This window comes from Tenrec ecaudatus, chromosome 9, assembly GCF_050624435.1.
Source record: "Tenrec ecaudatus isolate mTenEca1 chromosome 9, mTenEca1.hap1, whole genome shotgun sequence".
Classification (NCBI taxonomy): domain Eukaryota; kingdom Metazoa; phylum Chordata; class Mammalia; order Afrosoricida; family Tenrecidae; genus Tenrec; species Tenrec ecaudatus.
This window is the reverse complement of record NC_134538.1, coordinates 51,987,704-52,013,015: the sequence shown is the minus strand read 5'-3', so window position 1 is coordinate 52,013,015 and position 25,312 is coordinate 51,987,704. Positions and strand designations below refer to the sequence as shown.

The 25,312-nt window shown below is 42.8% G+C and overlaps 1 protein-coding gene across 3 annotated transcripts in view; it reads left to right on the top strand.

Annotated features, from left to right (window-relative positions):
* URGCP (upregulator of cell proliferation) overlaps positions 1-25,312 on the top strand; it is a 74,440-nt gene that overhangs the window by 5,403 nt on the left and 43,725 nt on the right. The window contains exon 1 of one of the 3 annotated variants that reach the window (XM_075558081.1): positions 19,626-20,166. The exons of 1 other annotated variant lie outside the window; for it this stretch is intronic. In XM_075558081.1, coding sequence (XP_075414196.1) covers positions 20,153-20,166 — 14 coding nt within the window. In that variant the 5' untranslated portion in view covers positions 19,626-20,152. Of the gene's footprint in view, positions 1-19,625; positions 20,167-20,210; positions 20,512-25,312 lie in introns of those variants that run through there. One more of the 3 variants, XM_075558080.1, reaches the window with a different exon arrangement.

Genomic DNA, 25,312 nt, shown 5'->3' with positions numbered 1-25,312 from the left:
GATTTCTAATTTTACAGCACAGTAGTGTAGGAAGTGTAAATTGTTCCAAATGGTATTGTGTCTGTGTGATGACGGGATCATCTTAACCCAGAAGCTCCTTCCATTTTCTTTTCTTTTTTTCCCCATTTTCTATTAATATTTCTTGCATCGTTCAGTATTTTGCCCATAGAATTCTTAAGTACTGCAGTTCATGGTTTGATTTTTTTTCTACTGTACTTTCAGCTAGAGAAATACTGTGTGGCTTCCCAAGTCCAGGTTTTGCACATTTCATTGTAATCCATCACTTTGTCTGAAACTCCACTTTGACATTTTCGGCACAGCTTTTCTGTACTTTATCCTTTCTTCCATGTGTTTTTGCTGAGACCCTCTATGACATCCATGTTCAGTTCTACCTTTCCTGTCTCTTTAATGACCTTACACTGAGTGAAGCTATTGCACCTTTTCATCATCTCGTTCCACAGATGTAGTCAACCTCATGTTGGCCTATTCCATCTGGTGAGGTTCATGTACAGAGTCACCATGTATAGTGTGGAAGAAAACTATTCACAGTTATAAAGTCATTGCTCTTCAAAACTGTCTCATGCTCCCTCCAGACCATTTCTATCACCAGTGCCATATTTTTCCAATTACTGATTTTCTCCTGTTGTTTCCAGCTTTCACCTACTAATTGCATGCTCAGTCTCAGACTGAAGACGTTGGTAGAATTCTTCAGTTTGTCACTTTTGGTCTTAGTGGTTTGTGTGTACGTTTGAATGACAGCTGTACTTCCTTTGAGATAGTTGTGTAATTCAAGATAGTTCTTGAAGTGATCCTTTTTAGAATGCATGCAATACCATTCCTCATGAGTTTGTCATTACCTGCATATGGTTCTCTGACTCAAGATGGCCTATGCAAATCCATTTCCGCTCACTAGGGCCTCAGATATTGCTCTTTCTGTGTTCCATTTCATTGTTGAGTAATTCCAATTTTCCCAGAGTCATACATTGTGCGTTCTACACCCCGATCATATGCTACCTCATGAAATGTGAGTTCTTTCGGTTTAAAATATGCCAAGGCTCTTCTTTCTTCCTTTTTGTTTGTCTAATTCTAGGTCCTTGGACGTTTCTTGAGCTGTCCTTGGCAGTGTTCTGCCCGGCCCTTTAACTTCATGGTTTCTTCCACACGCCTTACCTACTCTGACTACGAGAAAGCTTCACAGTCTGTTCTGGCATTTCCTTTGATCTTTTCTTTCCTTCCTGCCTCTTTCATGACACATTGCTTTCTTCATGAACGATGTCCTTGATGTCCTCCCATGGCAGATCAGGTCTTCTCTCATTAGTGTTCAAATCTGTTCTTGAGATATTCTGAGAAATTCAGGTTGGATAGCCTCGGAGCTCTGGTTTATCTCTCATGGGCTGGTTTTGATTTTCTTCAGCTTCAACCTGAGCACACATCTGTGCATCTGGTAGTCTCCTCTTGGCTTTAGTTGCTGATATTGCCATTGTGTCTTTCCACAAATGCAATCAGTTAGATGTGTGTGCAGAGTTCCACATGTAGAGTCACCTTTCTTGTTGAAAAAAAGGTATTTGTAATGAGAAGTTACTGGTCTTGCAATAGTCTATTTAAAAAAAATTATTTTACCTGGGGCTCATACATCTATCACAATCCATTGTGTCAAGCACATTTGTACAGTGTTGCCATTATCGTTCTCAAAACATTTTCTTTCTACTTGAGCCCTTGGTATCAGCTCCTCATTTCCCCCTCCCTCCTCCACCCTTCCCTCCCTCACGAACCCTTGATAATCTACAAATTGTTATTGTTTTTTCATGTCTTACACTGACGTCTGTCTCCCTTCACCCACTTTTCTGTTGTCTATTCCCCAAGAAGGGAGTTCTATGTAGATCCTTGTGATCAGTTCCCCCTGGCTCCCCCCACCTTCCTCGTCCCCTCCTGGTATCTTTACTCTCATTATTGGTCCTGAGGGGTTTATCTGCCCTGGATTCCCTGTATTTCTTATCTGTACCAGTGTACATGCTCTGGTCTACCTGGATTAGTAAGGTAGAATTTGGGTCATTATAGTGGGGGAAGAAAGCATTAAAAAACTAGAGGAAAGTTGTGTGTTTCATTGGTGCTGTACTGCACCCTGAACTGACTCGTCTCTTCCTTGTGACCCTTCTGTGAGGGGATGTCCAATCCTTCTGTGAGGGGATGTCCAGATGGGCTTTGGGTGTCTGCTCCGCACTCCCCCTCATTCACAATGATATGATTTTTTGTGTTGGGTCTTTGATGCCTGATATCTGATCCCATCGACACCTCATGATCACAGAGGCTGGTATGGTTCTTCCATGTAGACTTGGTTGCTCTTCATCTAGATGGCCGCTTGTTTATCTTCAAGCCTTTAATACCCCAGATGCTGTATCTTTTGATAGCTGGACACCATCAGCTTTCTTCACCACATTTACTATGCACCCATTTTGTCTTTAGTGATCATCTCAGGAAGGTGAGCATCACAGAATGCTAGGCTGTTAGAATAAAGTGTTCTTTCATTGAGGCAGTACTTGAGTAGAGAGGTCCAATGCCTGTCTGCTATCTAGGTACTTAACATATAAATATATGTACATAGTTCTATTTCCTTATCGTTATATATAAATATATTTAGATATGTACATGCCTGTATTTAGACCCCTATAAATGCCCTTTGCCTCCTAGTTCTTTGCTCTATCTCCTTTTACTTTCCTCTTGTCCCCCTATCATGTTCGGCCTTCATTCGGGTTTCAGTAATTCCTCTCAGTTACATTGCCCTTGATAAAGCCCTACCAGGCCTCCTACACCCTCCTCACCATCGATTTTAGATCACTTGTTGTTCCCTTGTCCCTGGGTTAGTTAATACCCACTTCCTTTCCCTGCCTCCCCTCTCCCATGTCCTCCTGGAATTATTGGTATTGTTGTTTTCTCCTCTGGATTATTTATCTCACCTTTCTTTTTTAGATAGACATGCAGAGACAATAATAAGCACACAAAAACAAGGCAGAGCAAAACAAAACAAATGAAAACAAAACAACAACAACAAAAACCAATGACCAAAAAAAAGAAGAGCCTGTAAATAGTTCTAGGACTGTTTGTTGACCTTTAGGAGTGTTTTCTAGTCGAGTCTGATGGGGTGCCATGCCCATTTTTGGTATTCACTAGTGACTTCATTGCTTTACTCCCCTTGCTACTTTGTTGCACACCCTTAGCGTTTCACCTTGGTGTGGGGGGTCAGATCAGGTACAGTTCCTGCACGGTGCCTCCAGTATTGTTCCTTGTAGCGATAGAAGTTAGTAAGCGACATCATGTCTTGTGGTGGGGCTGGCCCTATGGTCCTCTGTGTGCATTGGCTGCTCTGAACAGGAACATCATCCTCTGGGCTTGGTGGGCCAGGATGTGTTCCACTCTCTCTCCTAACCTCTTACTTTGCTCCTGTGTGCTCTGATCAAATGTGTCCCTCTGCCTGAGCTGTAGCTTCAGTGCTGTCCTCTGAAGTGCATTCTTCTGGGAGGGGAGGTGGTGTGTGTCCACATACTTGGGATTGGGGCCGGCCCCGCAGACCTCTCTACTGGTTCCCTGCTTCACGCCAGTGTGTTGCATTATTCACGTCTGGTTCCTCCCTCTCTCCTTTTCCTGTGGAGATATAAACAACACCCTCCCCTTGGGTGGGTTGGTGCCCTGTTCCTCCACTACCCATGTCTTTCCCCCCCGCCCCCTTTCTTTCCCCCTCCTTTTTAGTTGGCTGCCATTTGTTTCCCTGGATTGGATCTGGCCCCTGCCATAGTACCAGGACCTCACCTCAGGAATGTATGTATATGGTAGCTCTTCCCCTATGCCCCTTTCACATTTTAAAGCTTACCTCAGTGACTAACTTTGTACCTATCCGTTTGTGCTTGGCTTACTTCACTTAACATAATTTCCTGCACTTCTTCCCATGCGGTGATGTGCTTCATGTATTCATCACTCCTTTTTTAGGGATGCATAATACTCCATTGTATGTATGCACCAGTTTTTAATCCATTGATTTATTGATGGAAATTTGGGTTGTTTCTAACTCCTTGCAATTGTAAACTGTGTCATGATGAACATTGGAGCACAGATGTCTGGCCTGGTCGTATGATAGCTCGATTTCCATCTGTTTCAGATTCAACAAATCGATTTTCATAGTGACTATAGATACCTATAGGTCCACCAGCAGTAGATGAGAGTTCCTGTCTCCCCACAGCCTCTCCAATACTTGTTGCTTTCTGATTTTTTGAATTGGGCTATCTTTGAGGGTGTTAGGTGGTATCTCATTGTTGTTTTAATTTGCATTTCTCTTATGGCTAATATTTGGGAACATTTTCTCATATGTTTATTAGCCATTCAGATTTCTGCCCTTGTGAAACTTCTATTCAAGTCCTTTGCCCACCTCCTCAGTGGGCAATTCGTTTTTTTTTTAATTATTATTTTGGAAGCTAGCAAAGTATTGTAGATTTTAGTAAAAAGGCCTTTGTCTGATGTGTCATTGCTAGAGATGTTTTCCCAGTCTGTGGGCTCTCTTATTACTCTCGGTGAATTCTTTTGATGTACATGGTGTTTTATCTTTAATATCTCCCACTTGTCAATTTGTGCCTAAGCTGTGTTTGTATCCTTTTCTATTACTGATAGCCTGTGTATTCCCTGCACCAAAGTTCTCAGGTTTGTCCCAATTCCCTCACTGATGGTCCTAATAGTTTTTGGGGGTTACCTCGAGGTCTGTGATCCACCTTGAGTTTATTCTTGTGCATGGAGTGAGGTAAGGGTGTGGCTTCATTTTTCTGCAGGTAGAATAGGGCCTACTCTTCCCGTTTGATATTTTTTGGGCCCTTATCAAAGATCTGTATACTGAGGATTTCATTTCTGGGTTTTCATTTCTTTTCCATTGGTCCCACACTGTTTTGACCACTGTGGCTGTTTGCCACAGGTGCTAAAGTTAGGTAAAGCAAGCCCATCTTCTTGAGGAGTTCTCTGGGCTTCTTCCCGCTCCATATGAAGTTGGTAGTCACTTTTTCCAATTCCTTGAAGGAAGATGTTGGTATTTGTATCAGGATAGCTTTCAATATACATAGTGCCTTGGGCAAGACTGACATCTTTATTATCTTAACGAACATGGGATATTCTTCCATTTGTGGAGTTCACACTTGATTTCTTGTAATAGTGGCCTGTAGTTTTTCTCACACAAATTTTTTTTGGGGGATTAGGTATATCCCTAGATTTGTGCTTGGCTATTATAAAGGTACTGCCTTTTTGATTTCCTCTTCTGTGGTCTTGTCCGATGTATATAGCAGTCCAATAGAGTTCTGTTTGTTGATCTTGTATCCTCTCTGCCATATTCCTCTATCGCTTCCAGCACTCTTCTTGTGGAGCTTTTGGGGGTTTCCATATATATAAAATCATATCATCTGCAAATAATGATAGTTTCACCTCTCCCTTCCCCAGATGAATACCCTTGATGTCTTTCCTTTGCCTTAGGTTGTTAGCTAGGACCTCCAGTACGATGTTAAATAAAGTTGGGATAAGGTTCATCCTTGTCTGGTCCCCTTTTTCAGTGGGATTGTTTGTGTTTTTTCCTCCATTGACTACCATGTTGGCTGTTGAGTTTTCATATATAGCATGTATTATATTGAGGGATTTTTCCTTCCATTTCTACCTTTTTGAGTCTTTAAAAAAATCATTTTATTAGGGGCTCATACAACTCTTATCACAATCTATGCATACATCAATTGTGTAAAGCACATTTGTACATACATTGCCCTCATCATTCTCAAAACATTTGCTCTCCACTTAAGCCCCTAACATCAGATCCTTATTTTTCCCCTCTCTCCCTGCTCCCCACTCCCTCATGAGCCCTAGATAATTTATAAATTATTGTTTTGTCATATCTTGCACTGTCCGAAGTCTCCCTTCACCCATTTTTTCTTTTGTCCGTCCTCCAGGGAGGAGGTTTATATTGGTTCCTCCTTTACACTCCACCCCTGGTCCACCCTCCTGGCCTTTTTGAGTCTTTTTAAAAATTAGTATTTTTATTATTAAAAGATCATTTTATTGGGGCTCTTACAAATCTTATAACAATCCATACACCAATTGTATCAAGCATATTTGTACATATGTTGCCATCATTATTTTCTAAACATTTACTTTCTATTTGAGTCCTTAGTATCAGCTTCTCCTCCCACCCATGACCCCTTGCTAAATTATTAATCATTTTAATTTCTTACACCTACCGATATCTCCCTTCCCCCATGGTTTCTGTTGTTCCTCCTCCTAGGAGTCCGTGTGGTTATGTGTCGATCATTGCCATTAGTTCCCCCTTCCTCCCCTCCTCTCTCCACCTTCCCCTGCGCTCCTGGTATCGATACTCCCAATTCTGTTTCTGAGGGTCTTATCTGACCTAGATTCTCTGTGTTGTGGGGTCTTACCTGTACCAGTGCATGTGCTCCACTCTAGCCCATAGTGAACGGCAGGACTGGGGTTATGATAGTGGGGGTGAGGAAATCTCAAGGAACCAGAGGAATAGTGTGTGTTTCCTTGGAGTATTGGTCAGTATTTTGTCAAAGAGTTTTGCATCTATGTTCACTTGAGATATTGGTCTGTAGTTCTCAATTCTTGTGGGATCCTTGCCCCCTTTAGGTATCAATGTTCTATTAGCTTGGGAGTTGCTGTCTTTTTCTAGACTCTGAAGAGTTTGTGTAGGATTGGTATCAGTTCTTCCTGAATGCTTGGTAGACTTGGAGACCGCTGTTTTAATTGGACCTTTATTTATTATTATTTTTAAGACACCCCAATGAGATTAAGAGAAGTGTTACTGGGAGAACTTGCTTACAGCCGTCCACTGATCGCAGAGACAAGTTTAAGTACACTTTGTTTGGAATAAACCCTGAGAATACATGGACAAGAACCTGAGTGGCAGTATTTTTAAACATATCCTTATGGTTCTGTTGTTACCGCATGAGATAACTTCTTAGGATCTCTGAGGTCACCTGCATCCCATCCTAGGCCTCCCAACATGGCTGCGGTGAGTTGAAGTGCTGGCAGGCAGGGAGTGACTCTCAGTCTTTGCTCTGTCCCCTTTCTATCCCTGTTCTGATGTGGGACTCAGCACATCTCCCCCCCCCCCCCCCAGCAGTTCAACCATTCTCCAGAGCTCCTAAGGCCATGTGGAAGGACACCAGCCTGCGTGGTCCACGGATTGTAAAAATAAACCCCCACCCAAAGAGGGAATGGCGTCAGAGCTTAAATTGTAAACACCTGATTGCAGAAGGCTGCTGATGATAGTGGAAGCCCAAATCCATTTGCAGTCCTCACGTGCATCGAGCCCTCTGGCCATCATCAAGAGATGTGAATCAGCTTGCTACCAGAGAGCATTGTAAACTGATTATGGCCGATGAAGTTAGGTTAAAATGTAATACTTTATCATTTGATCCATCCTAAAATTGTTTCAGTTTTTAATGTTTTCTGCTTCTTTTTGATTGAGATTTTTCTGTTTTATCATCACTGTTGCTGGGTTTTAATTTTTTTAATCTTCTGTCTACATTTTGTATGATTTTCTGTATGAAATCGAGGACAGGTAGATCTATAGAGATAGTAACTAGATGGATTGATAATTGCTTAGGGGCATGGCACTGGGGGGTAGGGAGAAATGGGAAACTAACAATAATTATGAGAAGAAAATGTTTAGCAATTGATTGTAGTGATGATTGCACACACCGTCTATTAATATGATTAAATGATTAAATTGTATGATATGTGAAGTATATACCAATAAAACAATTTTAAAAAATCTCTGTGCTATTTTTGCTTGTTGTTCATTGACTTAATGGTAGGGAATAGGGAAACGAGTCTTTTAAGTTGCTATCTTGGTCCTCTCTCTTCCTGAGCAGCATTTCCTTCTTGTATTTCTTTATGGATTTGTTTGTTGAAGAGGAGTGGAACCGAGACCTGTGTCTGACATTCTTTGTGTTCTCTTGAAACCTGAACCTAGGAATAGCCAAACTCAAGTTCAATAATTAAAGCAGAGTTCCCCAGGAGGAAGAGAGCTCCAGTTTCTCTTTATGTTTTCTTCTTTGCTTCTCTGACCTCACCAGAAAATGCCTAACTTTTAAAACTAGCTTATTGTGATTTTTAGACAAAAAATTATCCAGAATAAAACATTTTTGTTTTTTGTCATTTTAGTGTTACTGTGAGATTAGATGATCATTCTGCATATCCTGAATATTGAAATCCATTCTTCCAGAATTTCAATTTTAAAAGATTGTCTATTTTTGATATTAAGTATTTTAAAAATACTTAATATATATATATAGCCATTGTAAAATTGTAAAATGGCTATATATAGCCATTGTAAAATTTCTGAGCTCTCTAATTGATTCTTTGAGTAGTAATTGTTTTATAGCCTACTCTTGTTTCTCAGATACAATATATTGACTTCATGTCCAGATGATAAGAAATTATATTTCTTTTAGAGTTTTCTGTTGTTCTATTCTGTTTTCTCAGGTGGTGGTTGTTCTACTGGCTGAGTTTGGAGCTTCTCTTGTGGCACTTTTTGGTTTGTTTTAGGGCTGGAGAGCCTCCTTTGTGTGTTCCTTTCTGAATCTGAGATGCCTTTTCTGCTTGCCCAGAAGGATAGCCCTAATGCCCAAATGTGGCCAAATGCAGGGATGAGTGGCTAGCAGACTAGATGGAGGTGGGTACAGGCAATTGAGCCACTGCTCCTAAGGGTTTGCCCAAGGAGATACTGCTCTGCCAGTTTTTCCAGGCCCACAACTGCTCCTTAAATCTCCTGCCACAAAATTGTACCCATCCTTTGCAGAAGTAACTTGACAGCTGTGTTTTAGGTTGGCAACACGTTTGCTGTATTTCCGAGTAATTGTTAGTTAATTATTTCATTGAAAAGATTTACTTTCTGTTGTTTCTAGGGATTGGGATGGGGGTGGTAGTTACACGTTCTTATGTCACATCTTGATCCAAACCAAGCCCATTGCCACGGAATCCAATCCACCTCATACAGTGACGCTGCAAGAGTAGAACAGAACGGCCGTGTAGGGCTCACAAGGCTGTGAATCATTATGGAAGCTGACTGCCACCTCTTTCTCCTGCAGAATGCCTAGTGGCCGTTCTTTCCCATAGCAGCTGAGCACTTGAACCACGAAGTCAGCAGAACTCCTCCTTTGATCTAGCACCTTAAGAATTTACTTAAATAGCATCCGATTTGGGTGCATTTCAGTGACTTTAAGTTTATTTGCTTTTACAAACATATTAAATATTCTAGTATATATTCCTATATATACTTGTACAATTGTGTCTAAAAGATACGCTTCTAGAAATGGAATTGTTAGGTCAAAGGTTATAAAACTTTAGATGTTATGAACTGCCCTAGAAAATTTTCTTTAAAATGTGGAGTGAAAAAAAGATACAGATTAGATATGCAATATGACACCGAGTAGGTCATAATAACGGATAGATTTAGCATAGTACTTTCTAAGTACCTCCTGCAGTTCTACATGCCTTACATATATTAAGCTAACCTCACTAGTTCAAACCCACTGATTTTAAAGCCATCCCAACTTATAGAGACCCTGTAGAGTAGAACTTACCCAAAGGGTTCTCAGAACTATAATCTTAAAAAAAATTATATTGGGGGCTCGTACATTTCTTAGAGCATTCTGTACATCCATCCATTGTGGCAAGCACATCTGTACATTTGTTGCCATCATCATTCTCAAAACATTTGCTTTCTACTTTTCCCTCCCTCCTCCACCTTCCTACCCTGTGGCCCCTTAATAAATGATGTTATTATTTTCATATCTCACACTGTCCACTGTCCCCTTTCACGCATGTTTCTGTCAATCATAGTGGTCAGTTCCCCCTTTCTCCCCCTTCCCCCCCCACCTTCCCTTTCCCCTCATGGTATCACTACTCAAGACTATAATCTTCACAAAAGCAGACTGCTCCATTTTTCTCCCATGGAATGGATGGTGGGCTCAAACTAACCACCTTTCGATTAACAGTCAAAGCACTTAACCACTGTGCTACCACGGCTAAGTAGCTACTACTATTGAACAGATAGGGTGCTAAGGTATGGAGAAGCAAATGGCAGAGCAGAATTGATGGAATACCAATTGAAATGTTTCAACAAACTGATGAAGCACTGGAAGCACTCCCTAGTTACTATGCAGGAAATTTAGAAGACAGCTACCTGGTCAACTGACTAGAGGAGATCCATATTTGTACCCATTCCAATGGCCCAACAGAATGCTCAGACCATAGAACAAGATCATTGATAGCACGTGGAAGTGGAAGTACAATTTTGCTGAAGATCATCTAACGTTTGCAGCAGTACATTAACAGGGAACTGGCAGAGGTGCAGGCCAGATTCAGAAGAGGATGTGGAACAAGGGAAATCATTTGTGATGTCAGATGGATCTTGGCTGGAAGCAGAGAATACCAGAAAGGCATTTACTTGTGTTTTATTGACTATGTCAACGCATTCTATGTTGATCATAACAAACTATGGATAGCCTTATGCAGAACTCGTATGTGGATTGAGAGGCAGTTGTGCGAACAGAAGAAAGGATTGCTACATGGATTAACATCAGGAAAGGTGTGTGACCGGGTTGAATCCTCTCACCACACTTATTCAAGCTGAATGTCGAGCAAATAATCAGAGGGGCTGCCTTATGTGCAGAATACTGAGACACCAAGATTGGAGGAAGGCCTATAAACAACCTGCATATATGAGTGACACAGCCTTGCTTCCTGAAAATGGGGAGGACTTGAAGCACTTGCTGACAAAGATCAAGGACTGCAGCCTTCAGTACAGATTACCAGTCAGTAGGCATGATAAGTGGAGAAAATGTTGAAGTTAATGATTTCATTTTGCTTGGATCCATAAAAGCTGCAGTCAGGAGATCAACCAGTGCATGGGATTGGGTAACTCTGTTGCACAAGCCCTCTTTAAAGTGTTGAAAAGTAAGGATGCTACTTTGAGAACTAAGGTACGCCGGACCCAAGCCCAAGTATTTTCATTTGCCTGTGTATGTGAATGCTGGACGTTGAATAAGTTCGATGGAAGAAAAATGGATGCATTTCAATTGTGCTGACAAAGAATATCGAAAGTACCACCGACTGCCAAAAGAAGAAACAGACCTGTCATGAAGAGTACAACCAGAATGTTCTGTGGAAGCAGGATGGTAAGGCGTTGTCTCTCGTACTTTGGACATGTTGTCAGGAGAGTCCAATCCCTGTAGAAGGGCATCGTGCTTGGTAAAGTAGAGGAAGGTCCTCCAAGGATCAGTTGGTAACTGATGGTGGTTACAACAGTGAGCCCAAACACAGAACAACTGTGAGGACGGCTCAGCTCAAGACCGGGCAGTGTTTCCTTGGGTGGTGCAGAGTGCAGCATATGGGTTGGCCCCTAAAAATGACATCAAAGCCTTTCCGTAATTACCAAACTGCTTTCCACAAATTCCACTTCCATTCCCCAGATTTGCCCATCTTAGGAACCATGCTTGTATCAGTGCCCAAAACGGATAGGTTAAAAACTACATACAGACTGGTTATACTCTGCCATTCTTGTGGCTATCGACCGCTTTGCTCCCGCACTGGCCATGTCCCAGGGGAAATTTGCACAAACTTAGAGACGTGAATAAAAAACGTTGCCATAGTCAGTAAAATCAAAACAAAAGGTAGGAAAGGAATGGACCTGTCACCAGAACAACACAAAACAACAGTATATATAAAAATTGAAATCAGTGAAAGCTTCAAACTTTCACAGATAGCCTGAAAACTGCGGAATCACCTTTTCTTAAAAAACAGATTGTTGACGCAAGGTTTAAAACAATTTTTAAAACAGTTTTATTGGCAAATAATTCACATACATACAATTTAGTAGTTCAATCACATCAAGAAGAGTTGTAGAATCACTACCACAATCAGTTTTAGAACATTTTCTTCATTTTGTACTCAATGTTATTATCGTATATACTCATGTATAAGCCGACCCAAATATCTGCCGAGGCACCTCATTTTACCACAAAAACTGCATAAAAAATGTGCTGAAAAAACTTGGCTTATACTCAACTCTATTCAGTAGCTCCTCAATACCCCCTAACCTCCCTTGCCACACCCGCAAGGAACCATTAATCCAGTTACTATTTGTATAGATTTACTTATCCTGAATTTCATATACAGCAAAACAACAAAAACTAACAATAATAACACAGTAAAACAGAAACCTCAATTGCAAAGAAAGGAGAAAATATTAAATACTAGAACAAATTTTAAATGAATTATAAGGGAGATCACATAACATGCCAATTTTTAACCTAACTGCATGTGTAATCATCTAATTTCCAATGCACTCTGCATGATCACAATCCCTGGTCCATGGTCAGAGGGATTCCACCAGATGCTTAATCCATGTGTATTTCTGTTGCACTTTTAAAAAGGGTGTGTGTGTGTGTGTGTGTGTGTGTGTGTTTTAATGGAAACAACTTTAGAATGGGTCAAAACATAAATCAGATGATGGTACATTTTAACCTAAGTATGTCTGCCGTCACCACCCTTTACAAGGCTTTCTGTCTGCTAACAAGACTGTTCGCACGCCTCAGCTCTGATCAGAGGGAATTCGCTGGAGGCTTCATCCATGTGTGGACCCTGTATATGGATTTGGGGCTTCCACCGTCATCCACACCCTGCTGAAACTCAGGTGTTCACAGTTTTAGTACTGATACCATTCCCTCCTTTGGATTTAGGTTTTATTATTATAATCCTTGGATCACACAGGCTAGTGTGCTTCTTCCATGTGGGCTTAGTTGGCACCTTACCATTGAGACAAGTTTATAGTAACGAGTAGGGGCACACATTGATTGTGCTGACAATCTAAAACAGGAGGGACAAAAGTATAACTGCCCTTCATTAAATGTCTTTGCTTTAAAAATGACATCCCTAGTTCCCTAATTCCCAGTGTTAGCACTATTGAATTTACATTCCAGAGGGTAAACTGTTTCCCCTGCTTCCTCAGGTTTATCATGGTCACTGCATCTTTCTGCTTTCCCAGGAATTGTCATAGTCACGAAGCCGGTTCAAGAGTCAGAATTCCATAGAGAATCCCATAAACATATATGCCCAGGCTTAAATGGAGTTAGGACTCCACATACGGCCCAGAACCTCCCACAGACCAAATGCCCCTGTATTTCAGGATCTCAATCAGCCACTAAAAATAAATATGTAATAAAATCGCCTTTAAAAATCATTTTATTGGGGGCTCGTACAACTCTTAGGACAATCCATACATACATCCATTGTGTCAAGCACATTTGTACATTTTTTTTTACATTTTATTAGGGACTCATACAACTCTTATCACAATCCGTACATATACATACATCAATTGTATAAAGCACATCTGTACATTCTTTGCCCTAATCATTTTCAAAGCATTTGTTCTCCACTTAAGCCCTTTGCATCAGGTCCTCTTTTTTCCCCTCCGTCCCCGCTCCCCCCTCCCCATTTGTACATTTTTGCCATCATCCTTAAAACATTTGCTTTCTACTTGAGTCCTTGGTATCAGCTCCTCATTCCCCGCCCCCAAACAGCCATTTTTATTTGTTCTTTTATAACTTGTATGACACAGAAAGCACAAACTCCTATAAAATTACAATAATTATGTTCAAACCAATAATACAGTGGAATAATTTTAAAGAAGAGAGAGAGCAAACATAGATCACTGCAATGAAGGAAACTGTTTACAAGAAGAAACTTTCGGTTCTGAAACAATAATGGGATGATTAACTTGTATTGATCTACAGTGAGAATGAAATTTTGTAAATTTCAGGGTACACTTTTCTACTTTGGAAGTCTTTAAAAGACAAATTTAATTATATTTCTCTTAATACTGTTTGCTATATATCTTATTAAAATTACATTTCATGATTACATCAAAAAGAAAAAAAGCTTTCAGAACCAAAACTTCAAATTCATGGTTTCCTTTTGTGATTTAGGGGCAGAGGCTTGTTTGAGAGTCACTGGTCAAAAATAACAGTCTCATATAGTGTCCATCAGAAAGAGCTACATGATCCTGACAGACTAATCTTTAGATTACTTTTAAGAGAATTTTTTGTTTTTAACAAGGGGACACAGGAATGGTATGGCCACCTCTTTTATCAGATAAAAGCTTTAGCAGTAAAGCTTCTTTTATTTAGCAACCTTTACAGAATATGTTTTAGTGGTCTAGCTTGTACCTTCTAGCAAGCATATACTTTGAAAATATGTGGAGCTGGTCTGGTTTGTCACATAAAAATATTAGTGATTTTTTAAAACCTATTCATCTCAATACGGAGGCTTTTCTGACCTATATTGTTGTTGTTAGGTGCCATCAAGTCGATTCCAACCTATGGTGATCTATGGTCAACAGAAGGAAACACTGCCTGGTCCTGTTTTCCTCACAGTTTTTCCTATGCTTGAGCTCACTGTAGAGTCATGGCATCAATCCATCTTGTCCAGAGCCTTCTTCCTTTCGCTACCCTTCTGCCTTACCAAGGATGATGTCCTTCTCCAGGGACAGGTCTTTCCTGACAACATGTCCAAGTATGAAGTCTCATCCTTGTCTATAAGGACCCCTCCGGCCATACTTCTTCCAAGACAGATTACTTTTTTGTTTGCCCTTTTAATATTGGTTTGTACTTTCAATATTCTTTGCCATCCTTATTCGAATGGATTGATACTTCTTCCGCCTTCCTTGTTCAGTAACCAGGTCCAACTTTCACATGCATATGAGGCCATGGGAAATACCAGAGCGTGGGTCAGGCACACCTTAGGCCTTCAAGTCCCAGCCTTGGCTTTCAATACTCTAAAGAGGTCTTGGGCAGCAGACTTACCCAGTGCAACTGGTCTTTAGCCCTCTTGACTGCTGCTCCATTATCAGTGATTGTGGATCCAAGCAGGACAAAATCCTTGACATCTTCCATCTTTTCTCCATTTATCATGATGTTACTACTTATTGACCTAAATAATCTGAATATATGATTTGTTAATTTTTCTCATTATTTTATAGCCATCGAAGAGTTTTCATTTCTATTTTTTTAATATTAGGATTTTTGTTGTTGTTAGTTACAATCAAATTGGCTCCAACAGGTGAGTTTATGCAGAACAGAACAAACTATTGCCCAGCCCTGCACCATCCTCAGAAGTGATGACATTTGGGCTGACTGGTGCACCCACTGTGTTCATCCACATCAGAGAGAGGCTCTGTCATTGTCGCTGACACTCTCCTTTACCAAGCATGTTGTCTAGTGGCTGGGTTTTCCTGATGATGAGTCCATTCTTGCTTCTAGTAAGCATCCTTACTAGAGCTTATTCTATAAGAGCTATGTAACCCATTTGTTCATTCTTCTATCAGTTCAGTCTATTCAGTATTTTTACCAACACCACAATTCAAATATATCTATCAATTTGTCTACTTTGTTTTTCATTATCCAGTTTTCATACCCATGAGGAAATTAAAAAAACCATCGCTTGGATAGGTTTCACCTTAGTCATTAAAGTGACATCTTTGCTTTTCAGCACTTTAAGAGGTTTTTTTGGCAAACATGTCCCCTATGTAATGTAGAGTTTGATTTCCTGACTGATGCTTCCATGGACATTATAGAATAAAACCCTTGACAGTGTCTTTGCCTTTTATCATGACATTTGTTACCTGAAATGCAGATACTGTATATACTCGTGTATAAGACAAGTTTTTCAGTACATTTTAATGCAGCTTTTATGGTAAAATTAGGTGCCTCGGCTGATATTCAGGTCAGCTTATACTCGAGTATAGAGGGTATTTTTACTCTGAAGCACTGCAGCCAATTGACTCACTCCAAGTCAAAGAGAAATTTTTATGCAGAAGGGAGACTAGTGAAGATAACACAGCAGTGCAAAACACATGGTCTTTGCGATCTCCTGTGTGAAATAAAAAATACATAGGAAATATATACCTTTGGCTTTGAAATTTATACTTGGGGACTCATGTATAGCTGGCTTACATTAATTCAGATTTCAGATACAATTTTTGACCCTGAGTAAGCACACAGAGCAACAAGGTTCTTTAAGTATTAGGCCTGACTAGATAGCAGGCCTAGTCAGGTCTGGTTAGTCTTTGTTGACTACATAATAGGGTCTAACCACTAACAGCCAATTTGGAGAAGACTATTCACATTATCTGGCATTATGTTAGGCGACATCTATATCCAGCTTACCATATATACTCGACTATAACCCAACCCGAATATCAGCCAAGGCACCTAATTTTACCACAAAAACTGCATTAAAAATGTGCTGAAAAACTTGGCTTATACACGAGTATATACGGTATTTACTTTTGAGCAATGTAGTGAGTTACAAAAATTTCATAGAGGCTAACTGCATTTTGTAAAGGAGGTTTTTCTAGGTACATTGTCAAGATACGGAATAATGTGGGTTATGCATTGTTTATTGGCCCAGCTGTGAGGATCTTAGATTAAAAAACAAAACAGAACTGTCTTTGAAGGCTGTTGTCTCTGACCTTTCCATGCTTCAAGTACTTCAAGTCATCTTCATTTTCTGTATGTAAAGTTGCATCCTCTGTATAGGACAAAAAGAGACTCCAAATGCAAATGTATTTTCTAGAATCCTTTTATTAAGTCTTAAAGGACAGATGAAAATAAATCAACTGGTAGAGAGAGACCATCAGCATGAGGCCAAATGATGTCTAAAGGATCCGTAACCACATGGCTACTTAAAGAGGACATATACGCAAAATCATGGTTGATGGCAAATCAATCACGATAGCAGGCGGGACTACAGAGGTGGGAAAGGGGCCATGGGCACCACTGTAAGGGTCTTCTACACTCTGCTGCTGCTGTAATTTTAAATTAGGGTAACTAGAGCAATTCCATAGTGGAAGAACCCTGTGGTCTCCCCAACCCCCATTGAAAAGCTGACTTCCTATGAGGAACTAGTTAGGAGCTGATACCAAGGGCTCAAGTAGAAGGAAAGTGTTTTGAAAACAATGGTGGCAACATGTACAAATGTGCTTGATACAATTGATGTAAAAGCCCCCAATAAAATGATGTTTCTATCTATATAAAGATATATAATAAGGAGTGACAGTTTGATTATAGCCATTAGACCTAAAACCTAAAGCCCTATTCTCATTTTCCTTTTTTGGAGTCTGTCTTTCTAAATAGACTAATTTTTGAAGAGCACAGTGCTCAATGCAAAATGGTCTTGCTGGTTTCGCTGGACCATTGTTCGATTCAAAATGGCTTTTATGTGCTAGTTTGTAGGTTTCCCCCCATAGACCCAGGGTTTAAAAGGACTTCTAAGGGCAATGGTCTGTATGTTTAAAAAAAAAAAAAAGGAGGCCATATATATGACCTCCTTTGGCTTTTCTAGGGAAGAGAATCCATCTCCACACTAGCCCAAGACTGATGTCACAAGGCAGAGCTCGGGCATGCCTTTACCTACCGTCTATCTTTCTTTACTATCTTATTCTGATACCAACCATTCCAATACACTGTAGTTTTCTGTTGGATTTGATACTTTGTTGCAATGGCCACACAAAACTCATAGACAGTACTCACAGTTGTGGGAATTTGTTAGGGAAGCTTAGCGTTGCAATACTGAAAGATTCTATGGGCAAAATATTGAACGATGCAGGAAACATCAAAAGAAGGTGGAAAGAATACACAGTCACTGGACCAGAAAGAACCAGTCAACATTCCATTTCAAGAGGTAGCAGATGATCAAGGACCAATCTGGGCTGAAAGGATTAGCCAAAACACGAATCTGCAGGATGTGAGGCAGCCTCAATTGAAATGTTTCGACAAGCTGATGAAGCACTGGAAACCCTCACTCATCTATGCCAAGGAATTTGAAAGACAGGTACTGACTAGAAGAGAACGTATCATTAATATCACATGCAAGTAAATTTTGCTGAAGATCCTTCAATAATGTTTACATCAGTACACTGACAGGAAGCTTCCAGGAATTTGGGTCAGATTCAGAGGAGGACATGGAAAGGGAAATCATTGCTTATGCCGGATGGATCTTGGCTGAAATAAGAGAATACCACAAAGAAGTTGACTTGTGTTGTATTTACTCTGCAAAGGTATTCAACTACAGAAGCATGAGAGGCCAAAGTTGGGCAAGGCACACTGTTACAGATTTTTTTAACTTACAAGATCAGTTCAGGGCCCTCTTGGTCAGGACATGACTCACAAACATTGGGCCGTAATGCCACAGTTTCCTTCAAGGGCAGTCCCTTGAGCAAGGCTGCCCTCCTCGGACTAGCCAGGGGATTTGCAGCAAGCCACTTTTTTTTTTAAAATCAGTTTATTGGGGGCTCATACAACTCTTATCATAATCCATACATACATCAATTGTATAAAGCACACTTGTACATTTGTTACCCCCTCATTCTCAAAACATTTACTGTACATGTAAGCCCCTGGTATCTGCTCCTCGTTTACCCCCTCTCACTCCACTCCCTCCTCCCCCCATCCTCATGAACCCTTGATAATTTATAAATTATTGTCATATCTTACACTGTCCGACATTTCCCTTCACCCACTTTTCTGTTGTCTGTCTCCCAGGGAGGAGGTTATATGTAGATCCCTGTAATCAGTTCCCCCTCTCTACCCCACCTTCCCTTCACCCTCCTGGTATCGCCACTCACCACTGGGCCTGAAGGGATCATCCACCCTGGATTCCCTGTGTTTCCAGTTCCTGTCTGTACCAGTGTACATCCTCTGGTCTAGCCAGATTTGTAAGGTAGAATTGGGATCATTATAGTGGGTGGGGAGGAAGCATTTAGGAACTAGAGGAAAGTTGTATGTTTCATCATTGCTACCCTGCACTCTGGCTTGTATTCTCCCCGCGACCCTTCCATAAGGGGATGTCCAGGTGCGTACAGATGGGCATTGGGTTCCCACTATGCACTCCCCCTCATTCACAATGATATGATTTTTTGTTCTGATGGTGCCTGATACCTGATCCCTTCCACACCTCGTGATCACACAGGCTGATGTGCTTCGACCATGTGGGCTTTGTCGCTTCCCTGCTAGATGGCTGCTTGTTTACCTTCAAGCCTTTAAGACCCCAGATGCTATATCTTTTGATAGCCGGGCACCATCAATCCACTTTTATGGTCTGCTTGAAGGTTAAGGTTTCACATTGAGAGCCAATGATAGAAAAGAATTCAATGGAGGCTGGCTCCCAATGTAAACCATATGCTTCTGCTAACATAGTGCTCATAATTTGAGGTCTAGTAGTCTCAGTTTAAACAATAATCAGGTAATGGTTACTGATACTATTTAATATTCTAACAACAAATACTATCAATTGTCTACGTTTGTCCAGAGTTTTTGTGTTTTTGCTTACAAGCCCCGTTGCCGTTGCTTCCGTCCCGTGCACCGCCATACTGCAGGTTGGGTGTCCAGGGCAGAACAGGAGTGGCTTGTGGATGTCAACCACCAGGGCTCCTTTGGCTTTAGCTCCTCATTTTGTAGAGCCAGGAGCAGAGGCTCAACCAATATTCCTCTAAGTATAAAAAGCTGTAGGTGGAGCTCTGTCCCTGCATTATTACTTAATAACACAATCCAGAGACGAATAAAATGCCCCACATCTCTTAGGACTTCCCGGTGTGATCTTATCCACACTTTACAATGGGGAAAACGAGGCACAGAGAGGCTAGCAACTTCAGGGAGCTCACAGAGCAAGTAAGAATTAGGAAAGTTATCGTTGTTTCTCAAGAATAATGATGACAACAACAACAAGGCCTTACCCTCCAGGGTTCAACGAGAAGCGTTTCTCGCAGAAACCGAGCCCGAGTGGCTAGGCAGGCGGAATTGGACCAGCCAGGCAGCGGCTGCCTGGCCCGGGAAGCTTGCGCTCTGCCTGTGCCTGCAGCGCGTCCGGCTCCTAAGCACGGGCCGAGCGCCGGGGGCGCGGGGCGCGGGGCGCCGGCCGCCCTGGGCCCTGCTGCCCCGCCTGGAGCGCGGCCCTGAGCCCGTGGCCCTGAGGCGGCGGACCGAGGCCCCTCCCCGGCGCAGAGTAGCCCAGCGGAGGAAGCGGAGGAGGCGGGAGCCGCGACCTCGCCGCGCTCATGGCGTCGCCCGGGTGAGTGCCGCGCTCGGGGCGCCGGGCCAGCCCGGAGCCGCTACGTCTGCGCCGCCCGGGGACGTTGCGGGGAGCTCGGCGCCCCGCGCCCATCGCGCCTGCTTGGGCCTCTCACCCAGCCTAGCCCAGCCCGAGGGTGCCCCCCTCCCCCGCCCGCCGGCTCGGCGCAGTCGGTGGCCATCCCGACCGAGAGGCCCGGTCCTGGCGACCTTGGGCGGCTGCGGTGGGCGCCGCGGGAGCCGGAGCGGGGTGCGTTGGCGGCGCGCTGAGCCCCGTGGCCTTGGCCGCCGACGCTATGCCGAGGGTGGCCGGGGGAGAGCGGCCCGGCTTGGCTCGCGGGCTCAGGTGCGGTAGGTGGTGCGGAATGCCGGGCCTGGTGCGGGATGCGGGGCGGGGTGTGGGGTGGGGTCGCGAGCCGGAGGTGCCGGGCGGGGTGCGGGGCTGGGTGGAGAGTCAGAAGCGGTGGGGAAACGTGCTGAGACTTCTGAGCGGCTTGACCCCAGGGCGCCAAGTACCCAGGCCCTCAGGTTTTTAAACTTGCTCCGGTGGAGTTTATGCTTTGTTTTTGTTGTCGTTAAGGACGGATCATGAATGTCATAGAATGTCGAGCTAAGAGCATGTAGACACCTTCCAGCTGGGAGTGCCTGAAGGCGTTCCAAGGTCTTGGTCAGACTGTGGCCTTGGGCCTTCCCTTAGGACTGCCATATTCCAACGTGGCCCCTTTCCCTGTTTCGGTGTGAGAATGTGCTTTCCTTTAGGAAATAGTGGTGACACACGTAGTTGCTTCTCGTCTTTTCTGTTCAAATTCTCACTTAGCCAGATATAACCCTAGCAGTTCATTATTACTACTTTTCTGTTTTGGTTCTATCTCAGAATGACATTTGATCAGGCACCTTCATTTCACAGAGGAGGACGCTTTGCCCCCAAATCAAATCCTTCATTAGGAAAGTCTTCCTTTGGTTGTTGCGCACCACTCAGGGGGTCTTAGGCCTAGTGACTGTGACACAGTTAAAGTTGTACACGGTATAGTGTACAAAGGGCCTTTACAGGTACGACCTTCAGGCTGTGAGGGAGAAATTATGGATACTGTTATACCTCTTTTACAGGTGCAATGATTTGGCTCAATGAAATGGGCCTTAATGAGCAAGCTGGGATTTGAAACCAGGCCTCCAAACAGCAGCCAAGCCTTGGACGATTTCCATCTGCCTGCCATCTTTCTAAGCTTGGAGGGCAGTGGTCACTCCTGGGCCAGGGAGTTTTTCCACCTGCCAAGACTGTTCCTCACCTGCCTGACCAACTCCTTCTCTCTAGCTCCTCCAGAGTTTGCTTTTCCTTGGGTCCTATAGGCTATCTCTGCTCAGCTCAGTGACTCTCTCCGAATGAACACGTTCATTTCTGTGCCTTTACCTGCCCTCTCGGAGACTCTTAATTTAGGGCTCATGATTTTGGGACAGGCTTGTGGGGTCCTGGTATTCCTGGATGGATGCACCATCGGAGGTGGGAGTGTATTTTCCTAGGACATGGCCTTTCATTCTTGAAGGGAAGCTTAGTCAGACCGCTGCACCCACCCAGCTGCTAACTAGTACTTTGACCTCATCAACAGAATAAATAGGCTCATCCCTGGGAAGGCGAGGGCTGTTTACTCAGGGGTTCAAGGTCCCCTACATCTGTGCCGTACTTGTCAGGAGAGGGCGAGGCAGCAGTGATGGTGTCCATGACTCTGTCAGGCTATTGTGATGCCTTTCTTTGGGTAGGCCAGGCCAGATAGGCTTTAGTGACCAGGCACAATGCTTTGTAGATATAGGTCAAACCTAGATTTAATGCAGGATTGGTGCCCCTTCTGTGGGCCAAATGGGGTCTAAAGTATGTCTCTGAAGTAGGTGGCAGCGTACAAACTTAATATTTGTAATTTCAATTCTTTATGTATGGTCTCATGAGTCCATAGTAAGAAATAACTTGTCATTTTACTTGTTAAAATCTGTGCCTTGGCATTCTTTCTAAGGACCTTCCTGATGCTCTCCACTCCCCACTCTGCCCCCATTGGTGAGGAAGAGATTCCCAGCCTCGGGTGATGGGGATGTAGAACATGTAATCGTCAACACTGGGCAGATGATATCAAGAGCAACTCATGAGTCACACATCCTCACCGCCTGTGGGAGAAGGCTACTGCAATGCCATGCAGGACCAAACACAGTTGCACTCGGGGGGAACAGAGTGAACAACCAAAGCCTGTGGGAGGTAGGCTTTGTACTATCTAGAGGGTGAGGGGCCCCCTGGCTCCTGTGGGAGGATCTGATTGACTTGTTGGAAGGCAGGCAGGGAGCTTGGGGACAATCAGGAACTATGCCTGGTCCCTTGATAAGGAGGTTGTTCAGGAGACCTTATCTGCAAGAGCTGTGGGGAAGTGAAGTTGCAATTAGGTCATTTACAGGATGAGTCATTGGATGTCAAAGTAGCACATAACATTAGCTTTAATTTTATATACCTTATACCACAACTGAAGGAGGCCTGGTCCTGCGGTCAGATAAGCGCTGGACTGCTAACTGCAATGTTGGTGGTTCAAACCCACCACCTGTTCTGCAGAAGAAAGATGAGACTCTGCTTCTGTAAAGATATACAGCTTCGGAAGCCTTCTGTAAGGTCTCTGTGAGTTGGAATTGACCCAATGGCAGAGTGTATACCACAACTGGGTGTAATGGGTTACACATGGGCTGCTAACCAAACCCACTGTTCAGGAGAAAGATGAGGCACAGTCTTGGAAACCCAAAGGGGCAGGTCCATTTCTGTTCTATAGAGCTGCCATGAGTTGCAATAGACTTGATGGCAGTAGTTTGAGGGTTTGTGGTAATGGCTTAGGCTACTAGAAAGTAGGTAAAGTTCTTCCCTAGGAAGCAAAGTAATAGTGGACCGAGAGGAAGAGGGTCATGTGCAGAGATGGCCATCAAAAACAGGAACTTTAAGATTATCCCCTATCTGGTCTCTAAAGGCAAGTGAGGCATACTTGAGTAGCAATGGTGCGGGGTGCACCCAGGCAAGCATTTTAAACTCGTGAATACTTGCATCAATAGCAGCACAGAGGGGGGTCCTTTTGGCATTTTGTAACTTAGAGTTTTTTGAGAAGCTCATTGTGCTCATCAGAATAGGTACCTATAGGAGAGAGAAAAGTTTCATTGACTTCCTTCTTTAGGAGCCCAGCATTATGCTTTATGAGTAGACTGGAATGAGCGCTTTGGGTGTTATTAATGAAGTCTACAATTCTGAAGGGTAGAAGAAGGTCTGATGAGACCTTGTATTGTGGGCTTCTCACTACCTCCACGTCAGTTCTGACCCAGAGTGACTAAGGACAGGGCAGAACAGCCCCTGTGAGTTTCCGAGACTGTGAATCTAAAGAGGAGCAGAAAGCCTTCTCTTGCTCCCCTCTCCGCTCTCCTCTCCACACTCTCCTCTCTAGCTGGTGGTTTTGAACTGCTGGGTTTTCAGTTATCAGCCCAATGCGTAATCCACTACAGCACCAAAGTTCCTAAAGGTATGTAGAGACGTGTGACCTTGACTTGCATTTTGTCTCTGTGAGACAAGAGACCCAGAGAATTCTTTACCCTGTCTTGGTCAATGACCCAAGGGTTTATAATTGCCTGAAGTTTGGCCAAATGTGCTACCTTTTTGCCTAGCCCATCAGGGACATCCTAGCTAAGGTGTAGAAGGCAACAGCATTCCACTGAGCTCCGTCATATATGAGGGTGAGGAGGGTACTACCAGAAAGTATGGTCCCTATCATTGTGCACTCAGGTCATCGCAAATGCTTCCCTAAGTAGTCAAGGAGTTTGGAGAAAAGTTGACATCCTCTAGCACCATGACATCTGGCAAAGGACTCAGGTCTAAGGAAGCCACCCTTCTGGAGGTGACATATACCCAGAAAGCTCTGGTTTAACTCCTTCCCATAGCAAGAAGGCTTTGTTGTTATTCATACTGAACTTTTGGGGTGCTACTTCAGTAATCCAAGCAGAAAATAGGCAGCCAGATATGGAGGATGATAGGGTCAGGGTCTGTATAAATCTGTATGTTCCAGAGAGCTTAATATGTGGATAGTCTATAATGTCTGGCTAAGGAAGGTAGTTTCTTTCATCGCAAGTCCACAAGAAGCTTATGGCCATCATGAATGGTTCATAGTCTCCAGGAGGCGTGAGAGGAAGTTGCTAAATTCTGCACATTAGACTCTCAGAGGCATTAATGGGAATGCCTGTTTTATTAGTAAAGTGTGTAAATGGGGAATATGTTGCTGTCAGATCCAAAGAGACCTAACAGTACTGGGCTTGTGCTAAAATTGTGGTGCTCGGAGGTCGGTGTTTCTTGGCAGTGTCAGGGAGGAAGCAACCCCCAATATACTGAATAGTTTTGTGGAATAGAGACAGCTAATCAATCCACGATAGCTCTCTCTAGGAGAGAGCTGCCCCTCTCAGCACATCTCTTGGCACATCTTTGCTTAGCTGTTTTCGAGCACCATCATTTTAGATCTCTTTGGCTCTGTGACAGCAGCATATTCTCATTAACAGACTGACTAATACTACTGCATACAAACCAGCCCACCTTGATTGGCAGCAAGCAGTGGCACAAAGTGTGTATGAATTGTTGCATGGAAAAATGGCCTGCCTTGTAAACTCATTTCACACACACACACACACACACACACACACACATACACACACCAAACTCACACACAATGGAGGCTCTAGAATCTGTCCAGCCAACATAAAACCTATAGACTTGCTATGAGTCAGCATCAACGTGATGGTAGTGGGTTTGAGATCTAAATTGGTTGTTTAGTTCATTGGTCAATTGATTTTTTTTCTCTCTTTCTTTCTGCCTGCCTTATTGGTCACTGGTTGTACATTAGGAAGCAATTTGTATTTATAAATTTATTGGGTTTAAGGACCACAGGCTTAAGTAAAGTTTCCATGTGAATTTTGGAATAGTTTGTCAAATTCTCTGAAAATCTTGTTGGAATGTAATTTTTTTACTTATTTGCCCAATCTTTTCTTCTTATTTTTGAATATAAGAACATCTTTATTACAGTAAGTTAATGGAGTGGGGGTGTTTGAGAAAGCGCTAATCAGTTCTGTAGGGCATTAAGAGCCTCTACCACATTGTC